General features: G+C 36.8%; 1 protein-coding gene across 1 annotated transcript in view; it reads right to left on the minus strand.

Moving 5' to 3' along the window:
* Positions 1–1,220: 1,220 nt before the first annotated feature.
* Positions 1,221–21,592, minus strand: part of man1a1 (mannosidase, alpha, class 1A, member 1) — a 458,739-nt gene continuing 438,367 nt past the window's right edge. Inside the window, exon 12 of the mRNA XM_039747655.1 lies at positions 1,221–3,505. Within this exon, the coding sequence (XP_039603589.1) occupies positions 3,397–3,505 (109 nt within the window). The 3' untranslated portion in view covers positions 1,221–3,396. The remainder of the gene's footprint in view (positions 3,506–21,592) is intronic.

A 21,592-nucleotide genomic window follows, 5' to 3' on the forward strand; every position in this document is an offset into this window, starting at 1 on the left:
GTGTAAAGGAATAAGTAACAAAAATATTAAGTGGCACATTTAATAGTTTATGCTCATAAAATATTGTGTTGTAATTTATTTATTTGCCATGATACCTGTTGAAGAATAATTTAAAAATAGTCTTTCCCTACTTTTTACCTACTTTCCTCTGTATCTGTGTTTGTGTGAATATCTCTTCACTGGCACTCCCTCTCTCGAGTGTGTTATCGTAAAGTCGGCTTCTCAGACTCTTGTCAGTATTTTTAGGGAGGCTTTCTCACATCCTATCGCTTTTATACTTGCTATCTTTGAAGGGGATTCTCTCTGCATGCCTCATGCACCTTTACTCCTCCGCGTGCATATGCCCCTTACACTTCCTCTTTCATCTCATCCCCAAAGCCAAACTGACCAATCTGATTGCTCCAAGGCACTGGGCACCCTGACTTAAGTGTCTTATAATATAGGAGATAGATTAGCACATTTCACAATACATTTATTTGTTTGTGTATTTACTTATTGCATTTTGACTGATCTCCATACACTGACTGGTTTTTGCTTATGTAACTTCTGTATAACCTTCATATCTAGGGCAGGGCTTTTCACAAATGGTGGTAAATAAAAATGCATTTTGATAATGGAAGGTATAAGGATCACTGATACAGAAACCCACCTGTTTGATGTTTCATTTTCTAGCTTGTTCTAAACAATCCTAGTCTTTCTTTCTTTTCTCAATTGTGTCATTCTAAAAACATCTTTACCTCCAACTTGTTCATGCAGTAAGACAAACTCTTAATTATCCGATGAGTTAAAAAATATTCTGTAATGAAAAAAAGTCAAAAAGACTCTTGTAAAACAAAATTTGCAACAGAAAATTTATTAAAAGATTTTATTCACAATAGAGAAATGTTACAAATATAATTATTAAAAAATTGCAGTTTAATTTTATATATATATATATATATTCCATTATGTTTTATATTTACTTTAAAAAGGTGAAAAGGCATTGCTTGCCAAAATGGAATATTTACATGAACATTAACATAAAAAAAAAAATCACCAATAACTAATTGCATATAAATGAAGACAAAAATGATTTGTGCAAAGGAATGATTATTCAGCACTCATGTACTTTCATCTTTTTTACATTTAGCAAGAAGAACATGTGATGGCATCATGGTTATTACAGATACATAAGGTAGGATTTGCAACTCAAAACATACCGTTGGCTCATTTTAGCAGACTGCAGGCTCTCACTCGTCCAGGTATTATTGAGCAGTTAGCTGATATGTAGTAATCCAGTTTAAACACACAATCTAGAGTATGGAGATCACATACTGACTAAACTTCTACGTGAGCAATGTGACACGAGCAGGGGTCTCAAAGACAAGTCACGTCATGTTCATGTGCAAATTCTATGCTCACATAAGGTGTTGTTTTTTTCTTTTAAAAATTACAAACAGCAAACGTTACTGAGCACAGAAACTGTAAGTCTGAACATGTGGTACAAATTCCTCTCCCTTTACAACACTGGGATTACCCAAAATAATTTATGAAACAATTAGCAAACAAAAATTTCAAAGATAAAAGTAATAGAAAAAAAATTTACACATTCATTTTTCCAGAGTATGCAGACCAATAACATATTCATCCCACATCCTTTCATTATTTTTCCACAAAACAGAATAGAATAATCAACATACTGTCATGGGGAGGTAATGGACTACACGTAATTAACAACTTCACAAAGAAAACACTGCAACATAGCAAAATCTATAAGTGTAAAACAGTAAAAGGCATATCAAACTAAGCCTGAACGTTCACTGGTGTCCAAGCCACATTTTCACTAGATCATTCGGTGGACTTCAGAGGGTCACCAAGGAGGACAACATATAGCAATCAAATGACGACATTTAAGCGATACTACTACATACAGTAACTGTCCGACTGCCTGTCTTCAGTAAATGGCAAACTGCATCCTATGTGTCCCCCTTTAACAATCAAGTGAAAAGGGCTGAAGAGGGTGTCAAACTGCCACAATGGGCCCATGCATCAGAACAGGCATTACCCACATGTACGTGCACACAGTAAACATGGCTATGTGTAATGACTAACAATCCAGTGTAAAACAGATGCTGCTGCGTGTAATGTTCAGTTTTGCTACTTGTGCTTCTTTCACATGAACTTGATTGGCTTCAGGCTTCATGGAGCTTTTTTATTACTAAGCAAAAAAATTGTGCTTTTTTGATTACACACAATAAATGACAAAAATTACAAAAAAGTTGGAAGGCATAAATCTGAATATGTGTACTTCCTGATACATAATTTACCCCTTACTGTTGTCTTGCTCCTTTTCCAAAAGAATGCCACGTAAATGTCCATTGTGAAAATACTTCAAAAACAATTCCAAGGCGCCATCCAAAAAAAAAAAACAAACATCAAAATAATTAGGTTTGTAAAGCCACAAATTTAATAACCCTTAAAATCATAGCATCAACAGAATCAAATTATTTTTAAGTTATTTTTACTCAGATTTTGGCTTTACCATAATAGTGATACTCTTTAGCTTGCAGAAGAGACCCACTAGGAAACAATGTCACTGTTCTCTTGGTCCAGCAGAGGGCACTGTTGGACCATCCTGGCTTCCGATTAAATGTGCATGAGAGCGTCTCCACTCAAAAACACAGGCCTAAGGGAGCAAAGTGCACCAGTCTGACCAAAGGGTCATTACTTTAAAATGTATGCTTAAAATGTCAGCACTGGGTCTAATTCAGCAATGTTGATCCGCTTTGAAAACAGACAAAAAAAAAAAACAAAACAAAAAAAACAGAAACCCGCATGAAGAAAACGTGTCACAAAGACACAATTTTAGAGACTTTGATGATCGTCTTAAACCATAACATAAATTAGCGCCACTTCCCTTCCCACAAATTTCTTTGTGAATAATAAAGCTCTCTTTATCAAATTCAATATGGCTTTTATGCAACAGAGCAAAAATTACAGCTGAAAGCGGCCTCCGTCTCCTCATGGAGGAGGAAAGAATCTTGCTGTCTCTCTGCAGATAAGACATACTTTACAAAAAGGGAACATGCACATAATTGCTGAAAGCATTTTTGTTTTAGATAAATAATAGTAAAATATGATTCCCAAATATTATATATTTAACCAGAATATTGTATTTTAAATAACCATTTTTTTCCTGACAGTACTATTTATTGATTCCTTATTAACCGATCGATGGACTGGTCATTTAAACAGTTTTTTTTCCCCATGTTTAAATGGACCTGATAGGCAGTTCTAAATATTGCTGGATGAAAACAAAATAGAAATGACAACAGTGTGTGGAGAAGTTGGTCATCTGCAAGAACAGAGTTGCCACAAGCTTCGGAGGGATCAGCCATCTAACTGCAATGTCTTCACCTATTTATCAGTTCTTTTCTTGATGACTGGCAGCGGATGTGCTTCTGTATTGAAAACCCAGTGCTCAAAAGGGAGCGAGTCGTCGTCAGAAAACAGCAAATACAGGTACCTGCAAAGAGCAAACAAAGTGAACATTCAGTTTCTTTTAGTGATTAATGACAAACAGGCAGGGAAAAAAAGTTGCTAGTACATTTGATCAAGGACTCTGCAGATAAAGAGTAACTGATTGCCAATACCATGCAGTTCACAACCTGGTGATAGCCCCCACGTTTAGATCTGTGCCATAGTCATTAGATCTCTTATACCATAGGATACTTCATGCGTCATCTGTTTGCAACAACAGCTGAACACCGAGTTCTTCAAAAACGTAACTCTCATGCTTTCTCTATGATTTCAGTAACATGAACCTAACACTTTCAGAACTGCATTTCTAAGATGTTCAAACTATAATTGGTTAAAAATGGATCATCTGTCATTTTGAACTGACTCAAAGCTTTGCTAAAAAATGAGATGGATCATTAGGATATTTTTTGCTCATCAAGGGCACTGCAGACCCAACTCTCCTTGCAATTGATCTATTACTGTCAAATTTAAACTGAATTAATTACCTTTTACCTATTTTACTTTTATATTTTTTCTGCACAAACATACCTGCACATGTCTTATTTTAACAGCTGTGATAAGGACGCTGTATAGCACCCAACCCAGCACAGACTCACTCCAGAGGCACATGTAAAATGGCACAAAACTTTTATTTTCTTCACCTATGGGGCACGTCTTCCCCATGAACCCCACAGGCAATACACAGTCCCATAAGCACAAAGTTAAGCACAAAACACACAATGTAACATGCCCTTCTGGCACCACCACTCCTCCCAGGCAACCTCGTCCTGTTCCTCCTGACTCTGGCCACTGAGTGGTGGTGGCTGGCCCCTTTTATAGAACCTGGAACACTTCCAGGTGGGGCTGAAGACTTGTCCAGCCAGGCTGTGGAATCCACGCAGCACCCCCTAGCCGCCCATCCAGCTCCCAACCAGGCTATGGAGGACTCCATCTACCATGGAGCCATGCGGGAGGTTGGGGAATCACCGTCAGCCAGGGAGGCTGCCACCAAGTGTCCCAGGGAAGGTATTGAGCTGCCCATGGTTGCTCCCCCGGAACATATGTAGCAGGGGCGTCCCAGCTGGGCATGGGACCCGGTCGCCTGTCACACAGCTAAATATTTTAAATAATGTTACTACCCCATAGCAAAAGACCAATACAAATCAAAACTTTATGAAAAAAAGATACATTTATGATGAAAGTCTTGGTTTTGAACCTTAGGTCTGATCACTGCCTCTACCGTTTGCATGTTTTCCCTGTGCTTGTGTTAACTTTTTCTTCGTGCACTCCCACACATGGATTAAAAACTTTACAAAGACACTTAACGTGGACTATAATACTTTATAGTTGCATACTTATTTTGAACAGATACGTGTTTTTATTTGTTATAGTATAAATAAGGTATTATCATATTTCAGCAGTTAATGTTGTATTGTACCACACTAGTGGGAGCACTTAAAAAAAAAATATTTCGCCAAACCTGCAAAATCAAACTTGGATCAAGCAATCCAAATACAGTGGTACCTTGAGATACGTGTGCCCCAATATACAAGTTTTTTGAGATTCGAGCCGTCACTAGGTTGATTTTTTGCCTTGAGTTACGAGCCAAAATTGTAAATACGAGCCATCAAAGAGCTTGTCGCCGCACATTCCAAGGAACTGACGACAGAGGAGTTGCCGGATCTACAGATGCGGCAACATATGGAAGGTCTGCAGGAGATTGCTATCGCGGAAGAGGTTGTCTCTTAAAGTGAGATAAAGGAAGTGTTTGCAATGTGGGAAAATGTTTCGAACTTTAAGGAAAAGAAACACCCTGAAAAAGTTACAACTGGTCGTGCAGCGGCGCTATGTAATGACACTTGCCTAACACTTGACTTTATTGAAAAGAAACCCTGAAAAAGTTACTACTGATCGTGTGGCGGCGCTTTTTAATGACACTTGCATAACACTTCATTTTATTGAAAAGAAACACCCTGAAAAATTTACAACTGATCGTGCAGCGGTGCTGTTTAATGACACTTGCCTAGCTAATTTCAGAAACATTCTAAAGTGAAGGACCAAACAAAGCTCCTTGGACAGGTTTTCTATTGAAACGCCTTGAGAATGAAAGTGACAAAAGTGTGGCAAAAAGAAAAAAAACTAGTGAAGAAGAAAATTAAGTTAAGCAAAAGTGAAGTGAAAGAAAAAACATTACAATACGCTAATCGGCTTCGCCAAAATCTGTTTATTTCTTTAGATTCTGTTTTATGTATTAGGTTTAATTTTGTTTGTATGCAATATTTGTTCATTATACATTTTGTCTTATTTTGAAAACATTTAACAAAAAATTGGGGTAGTTTTTTGGGGGCTGGCACGAATTAATCTCATTTCAATTAATTTCAATGGGGAAAATTGATTTGAGATACAAGCATTTTGACTTACAAGCTCGGTCACGGAACAAATTAAACTCGTATCTCAAGGTACCACTGTACATTAAAAAGAGAAACCTGATGATATTTTAAACAAAATCAAACTTTCCATCAAGATGTAACCTCATAATTCACGCAAACAGGATAAACATGTGCGTCACAGGATCTCCTCAGAAGCTTGATCAAGGTTTGTAATAACATGATGTGGTGAGAGTAAGAGTATAGAAAGGAATAAAGCATTTTTGTAGAATAAAGTATCTTTTTAAACATTAACTCCTTTTCTTTTCAGAAAATTCTGGTCCTTCTCCAGCAAACCTTCAGGTGGCAGTACAGGATGCCAAACTATGAAAAACACTTATGCAAGTAACCCGAGGTTAAATAAATGAAAACTGACTCCATTTATGGCATCTATTGATGATCACAACTATTTAGATGAGAATTCAGATAAACAAACCTCATCAATCCCATTCACTTAATTTCTTAATTGAATTCTGAAGGTACCCAAAGTCCTTTTCTCTACTCAACTGCTTGGTAATTTATCCCATATATGGTTCTTTGTGTAAAGAAAACTTTGAAACATGCATTTAAAAGTTACCCTTAGTAAGTTTTTACCAGTGTCCCAGTGTTCTTGCTGTCATTTCAAAGTAATAGTAGGGATCGAATAAACTCATTTCGAACAATCCTCATGTCATCTCTTAATCTTCATTTGCTTAAAATAAAAAGATTGCACTATTTCAATTTAATGTATAATTGTTGCATACATTTTATATGCAGAAATGATGATAATTGTGAATTTATTTTTTTCTCCTAGAATGCAGCCGACTGGAGTTTTCCTTTCCTCTTCTCTGTTGTCAGCTGCCCCTATCTGAACTATAGTTTTATGAACTTGTATGAAGGATTCGTTTGTTACTTAATTTTTAATTGCTCTATTTTGCTTTGTGATTATCCTAATCTGTAATTTGTGAGAACATAACTTGCCTACTTTCATTCAAATATTTCATTTTAAATTAAAACAATAGATCTTCATGTTCTTAAGCATTATAAGAATTGTTTATGTAATATAAAGCACAAAAGCAGATACTTAAGTGGTGATCTGCATGATCTTTTTACAACTGAAATGGCAGCCAGCATTTAATTCAATTGTTCCTTGAAAAAGCAACCTGACTAACCTTGGCTCTGCAGTTTTTTTTTAATATTATGGTGGATTCTGTTCTCTTTCGCTTTGTCCATGTACTGCATATATTAGTATGACACTTTAAGCTGTTACAAGATATAACATTGTCTCAGCTATTTCAGATAATAAAAGTGTTGACTTTAAAAATAAAATCTCCTTAATAAACCACTTATTTAAATGAGACACATTTTACTGTGATACGGGCATAGTTAAAACATGATTTTAAAGTGCAGGTAATTAAAGACTGGACTCATAATAAATGCTGCATATTAAAGTATCTTTTTTGTAAAAACAACTAGTCACATATTTTACTTATTTAAGAATATTTCAGAGACTATGCACTAAACCAAATCACTATATATATTAGAAAACATATTTTCAAGTGGAAAAGAGAACTATGAAGAAAAGGAGATGTACAGTAAGATCTCTTAAAATGTATTCCAAAATGTTTCAAATTTGATCTTAAGATATCTGAATACATTGTAAGATAAATTTTAAATAGAGGAAGTTATTAAAAATATCTGAAAATGATTTGAACATATCTAAAATACAATGAAATATATAATTCAAATGTGTTTGTAGATATTTCAAAACTGCTTGCTGTCCAGTTTGAGATATCAGCTGTTTTCATAAACAAAAAGAGCTTGGATAGGCAACATTTGCTATATTTTTTTTGTTAAAATACAAAACATTTGAGGAAAAAAATTGAATTAAGATTCAAAATATAAAATAAAAAAAAAGGTCCAGATATGGGCAGCACAAGTAGTGACCGCTGGTGCGTCTAACTGCCGCTGCTCTCTAGTATAGTTTGTATCATTTTTTAATTGTTCTTTTTTATATGGAACCGAAAACTACCTAATTTGACTATATATCAATTTAATCTTGGATTACAAAGTGTTACCTAATTGCTGGATTATCTCTTCGATTTATTCAGGACTGGGCTTCTGCTCTGGTTGAGCTCCGGATATAATGTAGTTGTTGGCATCATGATAAGGCTTTACAGACTGCTGACATGGATCCTTTTTGCCTGGATTGGTTTTTCTTCATTGCTGCATATGGCAACCTCACAGTTTCAATATACAGTAGTTTCCTTACAGTGTTAAACTACAGTTGTGTTTTTTTTTAAACTGCTCCCTTCTGACACCTGACATCTACAATATGTCACGTACACTTCCTAAAACTTCTGAAATCTAGCAGGGGCTAGTGCTGTGTTTTTGTTTTCACTGAATGCTCACTTTGAGTAATGTAATTAACTCTGTTTATTATGTGAAGAACTTTGTGATGGTTCATACTGCTGATGGCACTATACTAAGACAGATTAACTAATATATATCTTGTTAGGCATTTGGTCTATATACATTATAAACCTGTGTTTGGTGCACTGACCAGTCTTCTTTACTGCCTTATACTCTATGTATCGAGAATGAGCTTAAATCCTGCAAGACTCTAAAAAGGATTACGTGGGATTGGGAATATAATGTTATCTACAAACCGGATTTCAAAAAAGTTGGGACACTATACAAATCGTGAATAAAAACTGAATGCAATGATGTGGAGGTGCCAACTTCTAATATTTTATTCAGAATAGAACATAAATCACGGAACAAAAGTTTAAACTGAGAAAATGTATAATTTTAAGGGAAAAATGTGTTGATTCAGAATTTCAACAAATCCCAAAAAAGTTGGGACAAGGCCATTTTCACCACTGTGTGGCATCTCCCCTTCTTCTTACAACACTCAACAGACGTCTGGGTACCGAGGAGACCAGTTTCTCAAGTTTAGAAATAGGAATGCTCTCCCATTCTTGTCTAATACAGGCCGCTAACTGTTCAATCGTCTTGGGCCTTCTTTGTCGCACCTTCCTCTTTATGATGCGCCAAATGTTCTCTATAGGTGAAAGATCTGGACTGCAGACTGGCCATTTCAGTACCCGGATCCTTCTCCTACGCAGCCATGATGTTGTGATTAATGCAGAATGTGGTCTGGCATTATCTTGTTGAAAAATGCAGGGTCTTCCCTTAAAGAGATGACGTCTGGATGGAAGCATATGTTGTTCTAGAACCTGAATATATTTTTCTGCATTGATGGTGCCTTTCCAGACATGCAAGCTGCCCATGCCACACGCACTCATGCAACCCCATACCATCAGAGATGCAGGCTTCTGAACTGAGCGTTGATTACAACTTGGGTTGTCCTTGTCCTCTTTGGTCCGGATGACATGGCGTCCCAGATTTCCAAAAAGAACTTCGAATCGTGACTCGTCTGACCACAGAACAGTCTTCCATTTTGCCACACTCCATTTTAAATGATCCCTGGCCCAGTGAAAACGCCTGAGCTTGTGGATCTTGCTTAGAAATGGCTTCTTCTTTGCACTGTAGAGTTTCAGCTGGCAACAGCGGATGGCACGATGGATTGTGTTCACTGACAATGGTTTCTGGAAGTATTCCTGAGCCCATTCTGTAATTTCCTTTACAGTAGCATTCCTGTTTGTGGTGCAGTGTCGTTTAAGGGCCCGGAGATCACGGGCATCCAGTATAGTTTTACGGCCTTGACCCTTACGCACAGAGATTGTTCCAGATTCTCTGAATCTTCGGATGATGTTATGCACAGTTGATGATGATAGATGCAAAGTCTTTGCAATTTTTCGCTGGGTAACACCTTTCTGATATTGCTCCACTATCTTTCTGCGGAACATTGTGGGAATTGGTGATCCTCTACCCATCTTGGCTTCTGAGAGACACTGCCACTCTGAGAAGCTCTTTTTATACCCAATCATGTTGCCAATTGACCTAATTAGTGTTAATTGGTCTTCCAGCACTTCGTTATGCTCAAATTTACTTTTTCCAGCCTCTTATTGCTACTTGTCCCAACTTTTTTGGGATTTGTTGACACCGTGAAATTTTGAATCAACATATTTTTCCTTTAAAATGATACATTCACTCGGATTAAACGTTTGATCTGTCATCTACATTCTATTACAAATAAAATATTGACATTTGCCATCTCCACATCATTGCATTCAGTTTTTATTCACAATTTGTTTAGTGTCCCAACTTTTTTGGAATCCACAAAAGAGGTCCACAAATGAAATGGGGGCAAAATATAACAGTGGAAGAGGAGAGAAGAAAACCAAAACATGTGACTTACAAGCATATTTCGGGCTTCTCTGCCATCAGAGATCATGTATACTTTTGAAAAGCAAGTGTTCGCTTACAGAGGATTCCTGGCAGTTTAGTCTATAGATGCAGATTAATTTATCTCCTGTGAATTCTAAAACTGACATAACATTCAAGTAAGTATTCAATGTACTTTGTAAGTTATTTTATCAAGTAGTGGTGCTCAAGTGGCACACATACAGTATTAAATGAATGTACTACATTATCACTAGGCAAAAATTCCTCAAACGTAGCACTCAAAGCCATCTTCATATGAAAGACTCCAGAATGAAAAGACTGCTCATCTTCTTGGAACTTGCTAAAACCTCAAGTCCATAAGCTTAATATTTGACTGAATGTCTCCTCATTGACTATAATGTTACAGGGTTTGTTTTTTGTTTCTTTAAGCAAGCACTTAAACGATTCTCTGTTCAGATCCATTAATGCAGTTATCTAGTCTGTGTGTAGGATGTTCGTATAAACAACACTTGTTGTTTTGGGTGAGTCATCGCACAGACACATCCAAGAGGGATTCTTAATTTCCAACAAATTTCTGCTAAATTATTTTACTTTCTTTGATGAAGAATTTCTGATTTTGCCAATTAGTACCATTTCAGACTTACAAAGCAGGTTTTGTATTGATGGTGCTTTTTAAAACTATGAGAGGAAAAAGAAAATTTGGTAAACTGCAGACAAGAGGGTATGAGCTGCAAGCTACATTATAATAAAGAATATCATACAAACATGAATTTTGTGTAATTTTTTACTGCATTGTTACAGCTGTTGTTATGCATGTAAAACATGAATAGTTAAAAAAAAAAAATCACATAATGTTTGGGGCAAATTCAGAATGTTGCGAATTATAATGTAACATTTTAAAACCTGATTAATTAAATTAAGGAGGAGAATCTGGTGCACTTACACAAAAAATGGAAATGAATAGATCATATGTAAACATCAGAGACCTGTGGTGTGATTTATCTTAGCAATCAACATGTGTAGCCACATCATTATAAAACCTAAAATAGCTCTCTGAAGTCCTAGGAAGAAAGATTGTTGATGCCTACGAGTACAAGAAGTGCTTTTAAAGCCATCAGAGAATTTGGAGATATGAACTCATTTGTCCAAAAGATTATTTACAATTTGAGATTATTTCAATGCACTGACGATTTACCCCAGCAAGGTCAGCCCACCAAAACTTGGCAAAGGAGCTGACTGAAAGATACTGTGGGAGGCTTCCAAGAACCCCAGGATAACACCATGAGGCTGCACAAAAGGAAGACACCTCTCTTCACAAGAACACAGATATATAGCCGAAGTTTCTTAAACAATGCTTAGGCGTGAAATATAACTATTAGAGTAATGCACCTAGGAGACAATGGAAGATCTAATTGTATGCAAAGCTAGACATCATAATTGGTCAAAAACAAATTTGATCAAAATAACCTCATATCAATTGTAAAACATGGTTGTGAAAATATTATGGTTTTATGCCTTAGAATTTAGCCAGCTTGCCATAACAGAGTTAACCATATTACACTGTGCCAGAGATCACAAAAAGGAGAACGTGACACCACTTTTCGAAAAGTTGAAGCTGACCTGCAAGAGAACCTGTTAAGACGACAGTGCCCCAAAACACACAAGCAAATTCATAAACAATGTCTCAGAAAGATGAAATAGACGGAATGGCTTTATCCCACAAAAATGTTGTAGGAGGATTTGATGTGAGCAGTACCTCAAACATCATCGAATTGCAGAACTACAAGAAATTACCTCAAGATGATACAGAAGACTGACAGAAAATGATAAGAAATGCCTGCAAGAGGTTATACATGGTAAAGGGGGCAACACTATCTTTGAAGTTAGTGGTGTACTGGTTTTATTGCTACTGGACAATAGAAAACATTTTTATTTGAATATCTTATTGCAAAAATATGTATCATTATCATTTGCTAAATCACATCACCGTTATCTATGATAATTGAGGAAATGAAGACTGAATAGATACGTTAAAGACCACACATATTGTCTTGGGGTTAACGTACTATTTCAATCAAACTTATAGACAACATGAAAAGTTATCATTTTCTGCTCAGTAGCTTAGAAAATTTGCATAAAATAATAAAGGACAGCAGTATTCCAACTAAGTTTTAGGAAAAAAATTAAAGGCTTTGTAAATCACATTTGTTGACAGAAAAGGTGAAAGCCTGACACTTTATTATTTTATGCAGCTGGCATATACTCCACATACCAGAGCACTTACTGCCTCATGAAATTAACAATTCATTCAAAAAGGAGAGAAGGCATTCAAAAAAGCAACTTCTATTATCCTCAGGAATAAGAAAAAAACCCCATAAAACTAATATCATTAAAGGGGCACTAAGTATTTATTAGGTGAACTAGTACAAACCATTCTTCAAAAAATCAAGCTTCACGCTTCAATGTAGCATTTTTATGAGCCTATTTTAAATATATTATCCTCATCACTGTATTAGTCTGAAATGTATCTCTTTCTGAGAGTTAAAAATCATGTTTAAAGATGAAGCCTAATAAAAAAATAACTTAATACTTATTACTTTAATAAAAATAAAAAAAAATACAGAAGACTTTAATTATCAGATTGCTCCAGAAAGGAGCTGTGCTATTTGTCAAATAACCCCTCAATGGTAGAATGATTGATTTTTTCAATACATATTGTTATTGCCATGTGCCTTTTGCTCTCAATATTATTCTGGAAATGGTGGGGAAACTGTGACATTGTGCAAAATAATAAGCTTGCTTAATACGTAATATTACATACTAGCAAAATACCTGCGCTTCGCAGCGGCAAAGTACTGCCTTAAAATTTTTATTAAGAAGAAAAGTAAACCTTTTTAAACTGAGAGAAAATATACCAATAATTATTTGTTAAGGATCTCTTTGTATGCCACATTGTCAGTTTGGCCCTCCGGTTGTAATATGACCAAGCTGTGCGCTGAGCTTACTCTTGAGCATGCAACGTACAGTTGGCCTTGTGAAAAGCAATCCTGCCTCAAATCTCACAGCTTGAATTGCTGCTGTCATAATTGGTTTGAATTTCATGGTTTGTTTCAATTACGTTAGTAAATGCTGGACTTGTTGTGTTGAAGTGACATTCGGCATCTGTCAAGCGTTGTAAGCATACAACCGGTTTCAGCGATAAAATCACATCCAGCTTTTGAGAGTTTAAACATTCATAAACATCAAAGTGTCCACTACTCAAATCATCGCCTGTGAATCTAAGATGTTTAAGAGGCATTGGCGGTTGTACAAAGGTGTAAAATATTTGGTCATTTCGTTACACTTGAAAGAGACAAGCGAACAATTCAGCGGCAGCCATCAACTCACATGCAGAAACATAGGTGAAGGGCTTAAGAATTTCATTCTTATAGTGCTCCTGTGTAGTATAATTATCTCCTGTCCACAGCCCACACCTTGAACCTGTCCCAGTCATTCAATACATAAGACACAATGTTCCTCCGGATATGAAGAGTGAGCCTGATATGGCCGTGCAATATGTAACAAAGAGAATGGAAAAGGCAGGCGCCATCTCCAGGCATGGAAACCACTCGGTAAGTGACAGTTCTTTGATCGATGGTGATCACCTCGATAGACATGCTAATGGGGGTATGGTTGGAACGATAAAGGAAATGGGTACCTGAACAATGTAAAGTAAGTCTAAAATACCTACACAATAACTATAATTGTAATAAACAAACAATAAAACAGCAGAGAAGCCGTGGATTAAATAAAAAGGCTACAGTTATAAGCAGGGAGACGTGAATACCTTGGCAAAGCAAGGAAGGGAATGGAGAGACCGGAGCGACAGACGGCCTTATATAGGCAGGTAGCCAACAACGTGGGAGGCATGGGGATGGAGGTCCCAACGCCGCCTCACATGGCGCCCGAGCTGCAGGCTAAGGATGTATATATGTACGCAAGTAGGATTCAGTTAGCGATGGGAACCCGCGTACCAAATTTCTTGAAGATGGGCCCATAGGTAATAAAGACCATTGGAAAGTTCAATATGGCGGCCGACAGTGGCGTCATACCACTGAATTAAGTATGTACATCGGTTTCGGTTAGCGCAGGGAAGCTGCCTACCAAATTTCGTGAAGATGGGGCCATAAATATGAAAGTTTAACATTGCGGATGTTGTCGACCGTTATGACCGCTACGCGTAGAATTTCGACATGAAACCTGATAATTATAACCATAATCAGTGATGAGTCAGTCAGTGAGGACTTTGCCGTTTATTAGTATAGACTAGCAAAATACTCACGCTTTGCAGCGGTGAAGTACTGCTTTTAAATTTTTATTAAGAAGAAAAGTAAACCTTTTTAAACTGAGGGAAAATATACCAATAATTATTTGTTAAGGATCTCTTTGTATACGACGTTGTCAGTTCGGCACTGTGGTTGTAATATGACCAAGCTGTGCTAGCTTATTCTTGAGCATGCAATGTATAGTTGGCCATGTAAAAAGAAATCTTGCCTCAAATCAATGGCAACCTTTTGTAGGGTCTGTCCCTGAGACTTATTAATTGTCATTGCGAAGCAGAGCCTTACTGGAAATTGGAGGCATTTGAATTGAAATGGGAGATCAGAGGGTATAACAGGGATGCGAGGAATAAAAACTGTCTCCCCTGAGCAACTGCCAGTAAAAATAGTTGCCTCAATTAGGTTCTTTTGCAGACATGTGATCTGAAGTCTCGTGCTGTTACAAAGTTTCAGTGGCTGTGTTTTCCAGTAACATTATTGGTGCCCCAACCTTCAAAATTAGATTATGCTCAGGAGTGCCTGGAGGATTCAGAGTGTGGAGAAACTCTAGTGACAGCGTGTCTATTAACTTGTGGATTTTTTGTGAGTATTTGGTGACAGCATCACAAAGTTGTTTCCGCAAGACCGCATTAGCTGCGGAGCTCAGCTCGGAGCGAAATGAAGTGAATGAAATGAGGTGAATGGGAGGGGAGATGATGACGTGACTCCCCCACCCGCCTTAATCTCAATCCCTCCACAAACACAGCCTCTCGGATCCCAACTCTCCTTTATATAAATCAAAAGTTCAGATAAAGGACTGGGGAACGTGTGGGGATTGTATGTGTCTGGGTGTCTAATTTATATGTGTAATATAGGTTAAGTACATGTGAATATATTTGCGCCATTTATAAATAAGATATTCTTTCCGTTTCTTTACCACATTGACTTTTTCCCCCGTGTGCTTTCTTTCCGCAGTAGCTGCACATGAATATGCTTGTATGCGTCACTCGCTTCATATTCTTTTGCTGCTGTCTCAATTGTGTAATGTGTCTTTTGTTCAGCGCTCTTTGGAGCTCTTGCGTGCTGTCTGCGTTCTGCGTTCAAAGTCAGATCACGTGAGCCGCTCGGAGTACATGCATCGAAGGTTCTCAGCTGTGCTTGTGCTATCTCGTGTGATCTTGCGATGTCCACGGCTTTATTTAATGTTAGCTCAGACCCAGCACATAAAAGTTTCTCTTGCACTTTTGCTGAGTTTGTGCCAAACACTATTATATACCTGACCATCTCATCTTCTTTTGCATAAGCACAGTCCTTCACCAGCAATTTTAACTCTGTTACAAAGTGATCAAAAGTCTCGTTTATACCCTGCGTCCTCTCACTAAACTTGTATCTCGCGAATATCATATTCATCTTAGGCATGACAAACGCCAGCGGCAGCGTGTCTATGAACTTAATTTAAACTTAAGTTTTACACCGTGCTTTCCTATTGATATGTCCTCAAAGGCTTGTTCAGCTTCAGATGGTTGTTCCTTTCTTACTGCATCAATAAACAGCTCGTTTTCCTCTTTATCTGAGACATCACACACTGCATGCACGGGTTTACCTTTCTCAGTCCTGCAAACTATAGCGAATTGGTTCAATTTACCACATTTTTTACACAGTCTTCCTTTAGCTGGCCATTGACTTTTTCCATCGTGTGCTTTGTTTCCGCAGTAGCTGCACTTATGAATATGCTTGTATGCGTCACTTGCTTCATATTCTTTTGCTGCCTTCTCAATTGTGTGATGCGTTTTTTGTTCAGCGCTCTTTGGAGCTCTTGCTTGTTCTCTGTGTACTGCGTTCACAGTCAGTTCATGTGAGCCACTCGGAGTACATGCATTGAAGGTTCTCAGCTATGCTTGTGATGTCCACGGCTTTATTTAATGTTAGCTAAGACCCGGCACTTAAAAGTTTCTCTCGCACTTTCGCCAAGTTTGTGCTTTGTTTGCATAAGCACAGTCCTTCACCTGCGAATATTTAGCGGCAGCGTGTCTATTGCTGCTGACGGACGGCCTTATATGGGCAGGCACTTAATTACGTGGGAGGCGTGATGATGCGGGACGCAACTCCGCCTCACACAGCGACCGAGCTGCAGGCTATGGCCGTATATATGTATGCAAGTAGGTTCCAGTTATGACCGTTATGCGTAGAATTTTGAAATGAAACCTGATTAACTTTTGTAAGTAAGCTGTAAGGAATGAGCCCGCCAAATTTCAGCCTTCTACCTACACGGGAAGTTGGAGAATTAGTGGTGATGAGTGAGTGAGTGAGCGAGTCAGTCAGTGAGGGCTTTGCCTTTTATTAGTATAGATAACTACAAAATGCATGGTGACTAAAACATTATTGAACACCATCCAGAATGTGCTATTCAGTAACTAAGTATCATACGTCCACCAAATTGCAAATTTACCTTTAATTTTTTCAAGGTTTGAAACATGGCTTGCTTTCATCCTGTTAAGTGCTCCAACTGTCTTGTAAGGCATTATATGTGCTGGTAATGACAGCATCCCTTTTATAGTTGCAGAAAGGACAAGACTTTTGCAGTGCTTACTAGTAGGTTACTTTAGTTTACAGAACAGTAAACAGAAGTCTACCAAGCAGCAAAAACATGTTATATTTTCTTAAATAAACAAATAGCTATTAACTTTTAATTAATTTATGCATATAGAACCATTCAGTAGTGATGCATACTGCATCTTTCATAAATTCCAAAACAGTTCTCAGTTAAAACACAATGGCATCTGTGTCTTTTTCAGTGCTATTTTGTTTTGAACAAAATGTTGTAGTGAGAAATATAATTTATTTTTATTTTAGAAGTTGATCTTGAGCAATTCATAAGTTTCACTCTGTCAGCCATGACTCAGGGACACTAATCATTTGAGAGTTACAAAAAAAGATGTGCTGTAATCTAGACTTGGGTCTGGCATCATGGGAGTATTTGATTTGTTTGTGCTGAAGTGATTAAAAATTGTCAGTCATATAGAGAAAATAGCATGTAGATTCTATAAACATAACATCAGTATTTTACATTGTTTATTTCTTGCAAATTAGGAAGAAATGTACAGAATTTTCTGACTATAAGTGCTAAAAGTATTTTTAGATGATATGTTTTTTGATGTCTAATTATTGTATATGGTATAAAGACAGACTATGTCTTTTATATGGCTTTTTGTGCCACTTCCATCATCCTTGTTATTTTCCTTAGGATAAAACATTTTCAGTGAAAATCCTAAACTCTGCCTTCCATACAGATACTGATGCCTCAAGGAAGAATCAGGCAATAAGCTATTCATATTAGGAGTAGGTACAGGTGGGAATGGAAAATATCACTTCTCCTCTTCTTCTCCTTGCCTTTTTTCTATCTTTCCTATCCTTTTTTCTTTGTTGAGTGATAGCTCCGTCTCTTCTTCTACCCAGCACTCAACTCATTAAACCTTGAGTGGATTTCTATGCTTGTCAAACCAAAGGTTTTATTTTTTGGGATTAGGTTGTTTAGAATAAACGGGGCTGCACTCCACTGGCCTTTGAATACACATTACATGTTAGAAGTGCTGCTGTGCATGTCTGCATCTGCTTTCAGCCAGTGTAGGTAATGTATACTTAATCATCTGAGGAGGTTTGTTGTGATGTGAGATTTTGCATTTAACTTGATAAATATTTTGTACATCTTTATTTATAATTTAGGGAAAGCAATGTAATTTAGTGTTTACCCCCCTCCTTTCGACTGAGTCTTTTTGAATTTTACGACAGAGTTGGGAGAGGATGTGTCTTAAACCAGTTTGGTGAGTAGAACATTTATAAATGTACATGCTTAACCTCACATTCTCTCTCTTGCTAACCTGTAATGATGTAGAAGTATCTTTCTCTAGTTAACAACTGATGAAGACCATCACACCATGAACTGACAAGAACAGCACAATGAAGAGCACAGCTTCAGCCATATTGAAACAGGCTTGAGGCCTGTTCTGAAGAAAGCTGAGCACCAATGATGCCTTAACTAGAGACATTTTAAGTAACTACAAGTCTGTGTGCCACCTGAGTTACACATCACCATTTTATCAGGTTGTATGGTTGCCAATATTCAAATGTACTTTGCATACTGTTATTATTTATAAATATTACTTAACTCCTGCTTGTCTTTTTACTACATCAAATTGCATGAGGTTATAGATATAGAAGGGACGGTGGGGATAAGTTATATAGAATAACACCTTATAAACAGTGGTAAGTCTGTGGGATTAGGCATTCTAAGGCTACATACTGTATTAATAATACAATAGGGGAAAGTAGAGCAATATATATATATATATTACTCTACCAACATAAAACAAGGTTAAATCAATTTATAAAGCTAAAACTGAACTTAATGTGTCAAGTAACCTCTGCTGACAACTCGGAACAGATATGAAAGTAATATGAAGGTGTACCTAGTGTCAAAATAATTTCCAGTTATTTACAGGACCTCTGACCGAGGACACTCTTCTTTAACAACCGAAATATCAAGTTTCATAGTTTGTTACACTACACATTGCCTATTTTTATATACTGCAGTGATTTAATGTCACTACATAATTTATATATGCATTTTTTAAAATTAAATCTTTTCTTCTTTGTTCTTGAAAAAACACCAATGCACTGCCTAAACATGGCACATATAACATAAACTTGGATTATTAGTGGATTTTATTAGCCAACTATGGGGTGAACTGTTGAACGTTCACTTGTTAGATATGTTCAATCTTAACATTTAAACATGCAACTGCAAACAATGTTTACGGACAACAGTTTTCTAATGTATTCCTGGGTCCATGTGGTTAAACCCACCACAACAGTATATTGGATTTTCTGTAATATTGTGTGAAGAATTTAAGATCACAGGCATTTCTCTTGATTTCCCAGTATACATTAATAATATTATTAACCATAATATGAAAATCCTAAACTAGTAATAATTATAAGTTGAGAAACATTGTCTTTACACTGTTATATTTTTCAATAATGCAGTTTTCACAAGCTAGTGAACCATAACCAGTCCTTGATTGAAGATAACAGAGCCCCTTTGGTGAACACTACTTTTATATCAATTCAAGAACATTCAGCAGTGTTCATAATCTTATGTTACTCTTGACCTAACTTTTTAAAAAGGTTTTTCAAAATTCAAATTGGGTATGTATTTACTAGAAAAGGGGAAAAAAAGTTACATAAATACATTTCAAACAAGATTTAAAAAAATCACTGCTTTCTATTTTTATTAACATTTTTTTTCAAATTGAGCCACCTTTTTTTGGAATTGATTTGTGCATTAATAGTGCTGAAATGAGGGTAACATTTTAAAATGTAGAGATATTTCAAAAAATTGTGTCTAGGCTTTCTTATAGTACTATATAAACCCAGTACATTTCAAAATGTTAATGAACTGTTAATGAAAATTCTACACATTTTCTTTTTGTAAAAGCATTTTATGCCACAGGTTTTCTGCCTGAATTTCAACATTTAAGAATATTTTGTCTTGTCAGATAGGCATCTGTCTAGAAGTTGTCTAGGAAATACAAATGTATACAGAAGTTGAAAATAATTTCTACAAAGAGGATTCAAGTCAAAGATTTTGGTAGACGACTCAAAAGCTTTTACTTTTAAATTCTTATGACACTCTGTGGTAAGCTCTGAGAGTCTTGCTTCAAGTCTTTAGTGTACTGAAACAGGCTTTACTATAATATTAGCCTATACTTTGAACTTTCCATTTTTGTTTAATTCCTAAAAAGCGTTCCTTAAGGAAGAGTTCCATAGCATGAAGCTAGAACCATTGTGGCAGATATTACAGAAAGGTTGTTTATATTGGGAATGGACCTTATTTAACATAGTGAAGCAAAACTGCCAAATGTGTACAATTTTCAACTTAAGAAGATGAATGCATTGTTAAAAACTGATTTGTAGTTCTTTGCTACAGTAAAGAGATAGATAGATAGATAGATATTGTTCGGCGGATGCAGTGTACAGGAGTTTGCCAAATGCCCGTCGCTCCGCCACAGATGTCAAACTGTTCGGCTACGTGCCTACAATAGAGCCTGCGTTCCTCACCAGTTTGTCCAGGCGTGAGGTGTCCCACTTCTTTATGCTGCCACCCCAGCACACCACCGCGTAGAAGAGGGCGCTTGCCACAACCCTCTGATAGAACATCTACAGCATCTTACTGCAGATGTTGAAGGATGCCAGCCTTCTAAGGAAGTATAGTCGGCTCTGTCTTCTCTTGCACAGAGCATCAGTATTGGCAGTCCAGGTATTTATAGTTCTGCACCCTCTGCACACAGTCACCTTTGATAATCACAGGGTCCGGGAGGAGCCTGGGTCTCCTAAAATCCACCACCAGCTCCTTGGTTTTGCTGGTGTTCAGTTGTAGGTGGTTTGAGTCGCACCATTTAACAAATTTCTTGATTAGGTTCCTATACTCCTCCTCCTGCCCACTCCTGATGCAGCCCACTTAAACTTTTATTGAATCATTAGTTATGAAGAATTGACTTTTTCTTTGAATGCAAAAAGAAGTATGTCCACACCACAAATAATAAATGATGCATCCCAAGTGTCAATAAAATGTAAAAAAACCTATGATAGGTTTTAGTGGTGGTTAAATACACTTACCTTATCAAATACTGGAGTACATCACTGGACAGAAAATGTTCTTGTTTTTGTCATACCTTGTGAGATAAATCTTTGAAGTTTCTACTCTATGATACTATTTCAGCTTTTTATTTAGTTGCAGCTGTAAATTGAACTGATAATGTCTACACTTCAAGAATGAAGAATCCAATATGTCATTGCTGGATTCTTAAACTGCCATGCCCATAAACCAACTCTGTCTCTAGAAGGAATGAAGTTTGTGGGATCTAAAGTGACAGCAGAAAAGCAACAACCCCAAAATCCTGAATGTCCATAGCCACAGGTCTGATTATGGAAGAACTAATTTTTGAGGATATTTTATAGGCTATATAGTTATGAAAGATATACTGTAGTTCTTACGTTTCCATGAGGTCTATAGGAGTTGCT

This window comes from Polypterus senegalus, chromosome 3 (genome assembly GCF_016835505.1).
Source record: "Polypterus senegalus isolate Bchr_013 chromosome 3, ASM1683550v1, whole genome shotgun sequence".
Lineage (NCBI taxonomy): Eukaryota > Metazoa > Chordata > Cladistia > Polypteriformes > Polypteridae > Polypterus > Polypterus senegalus.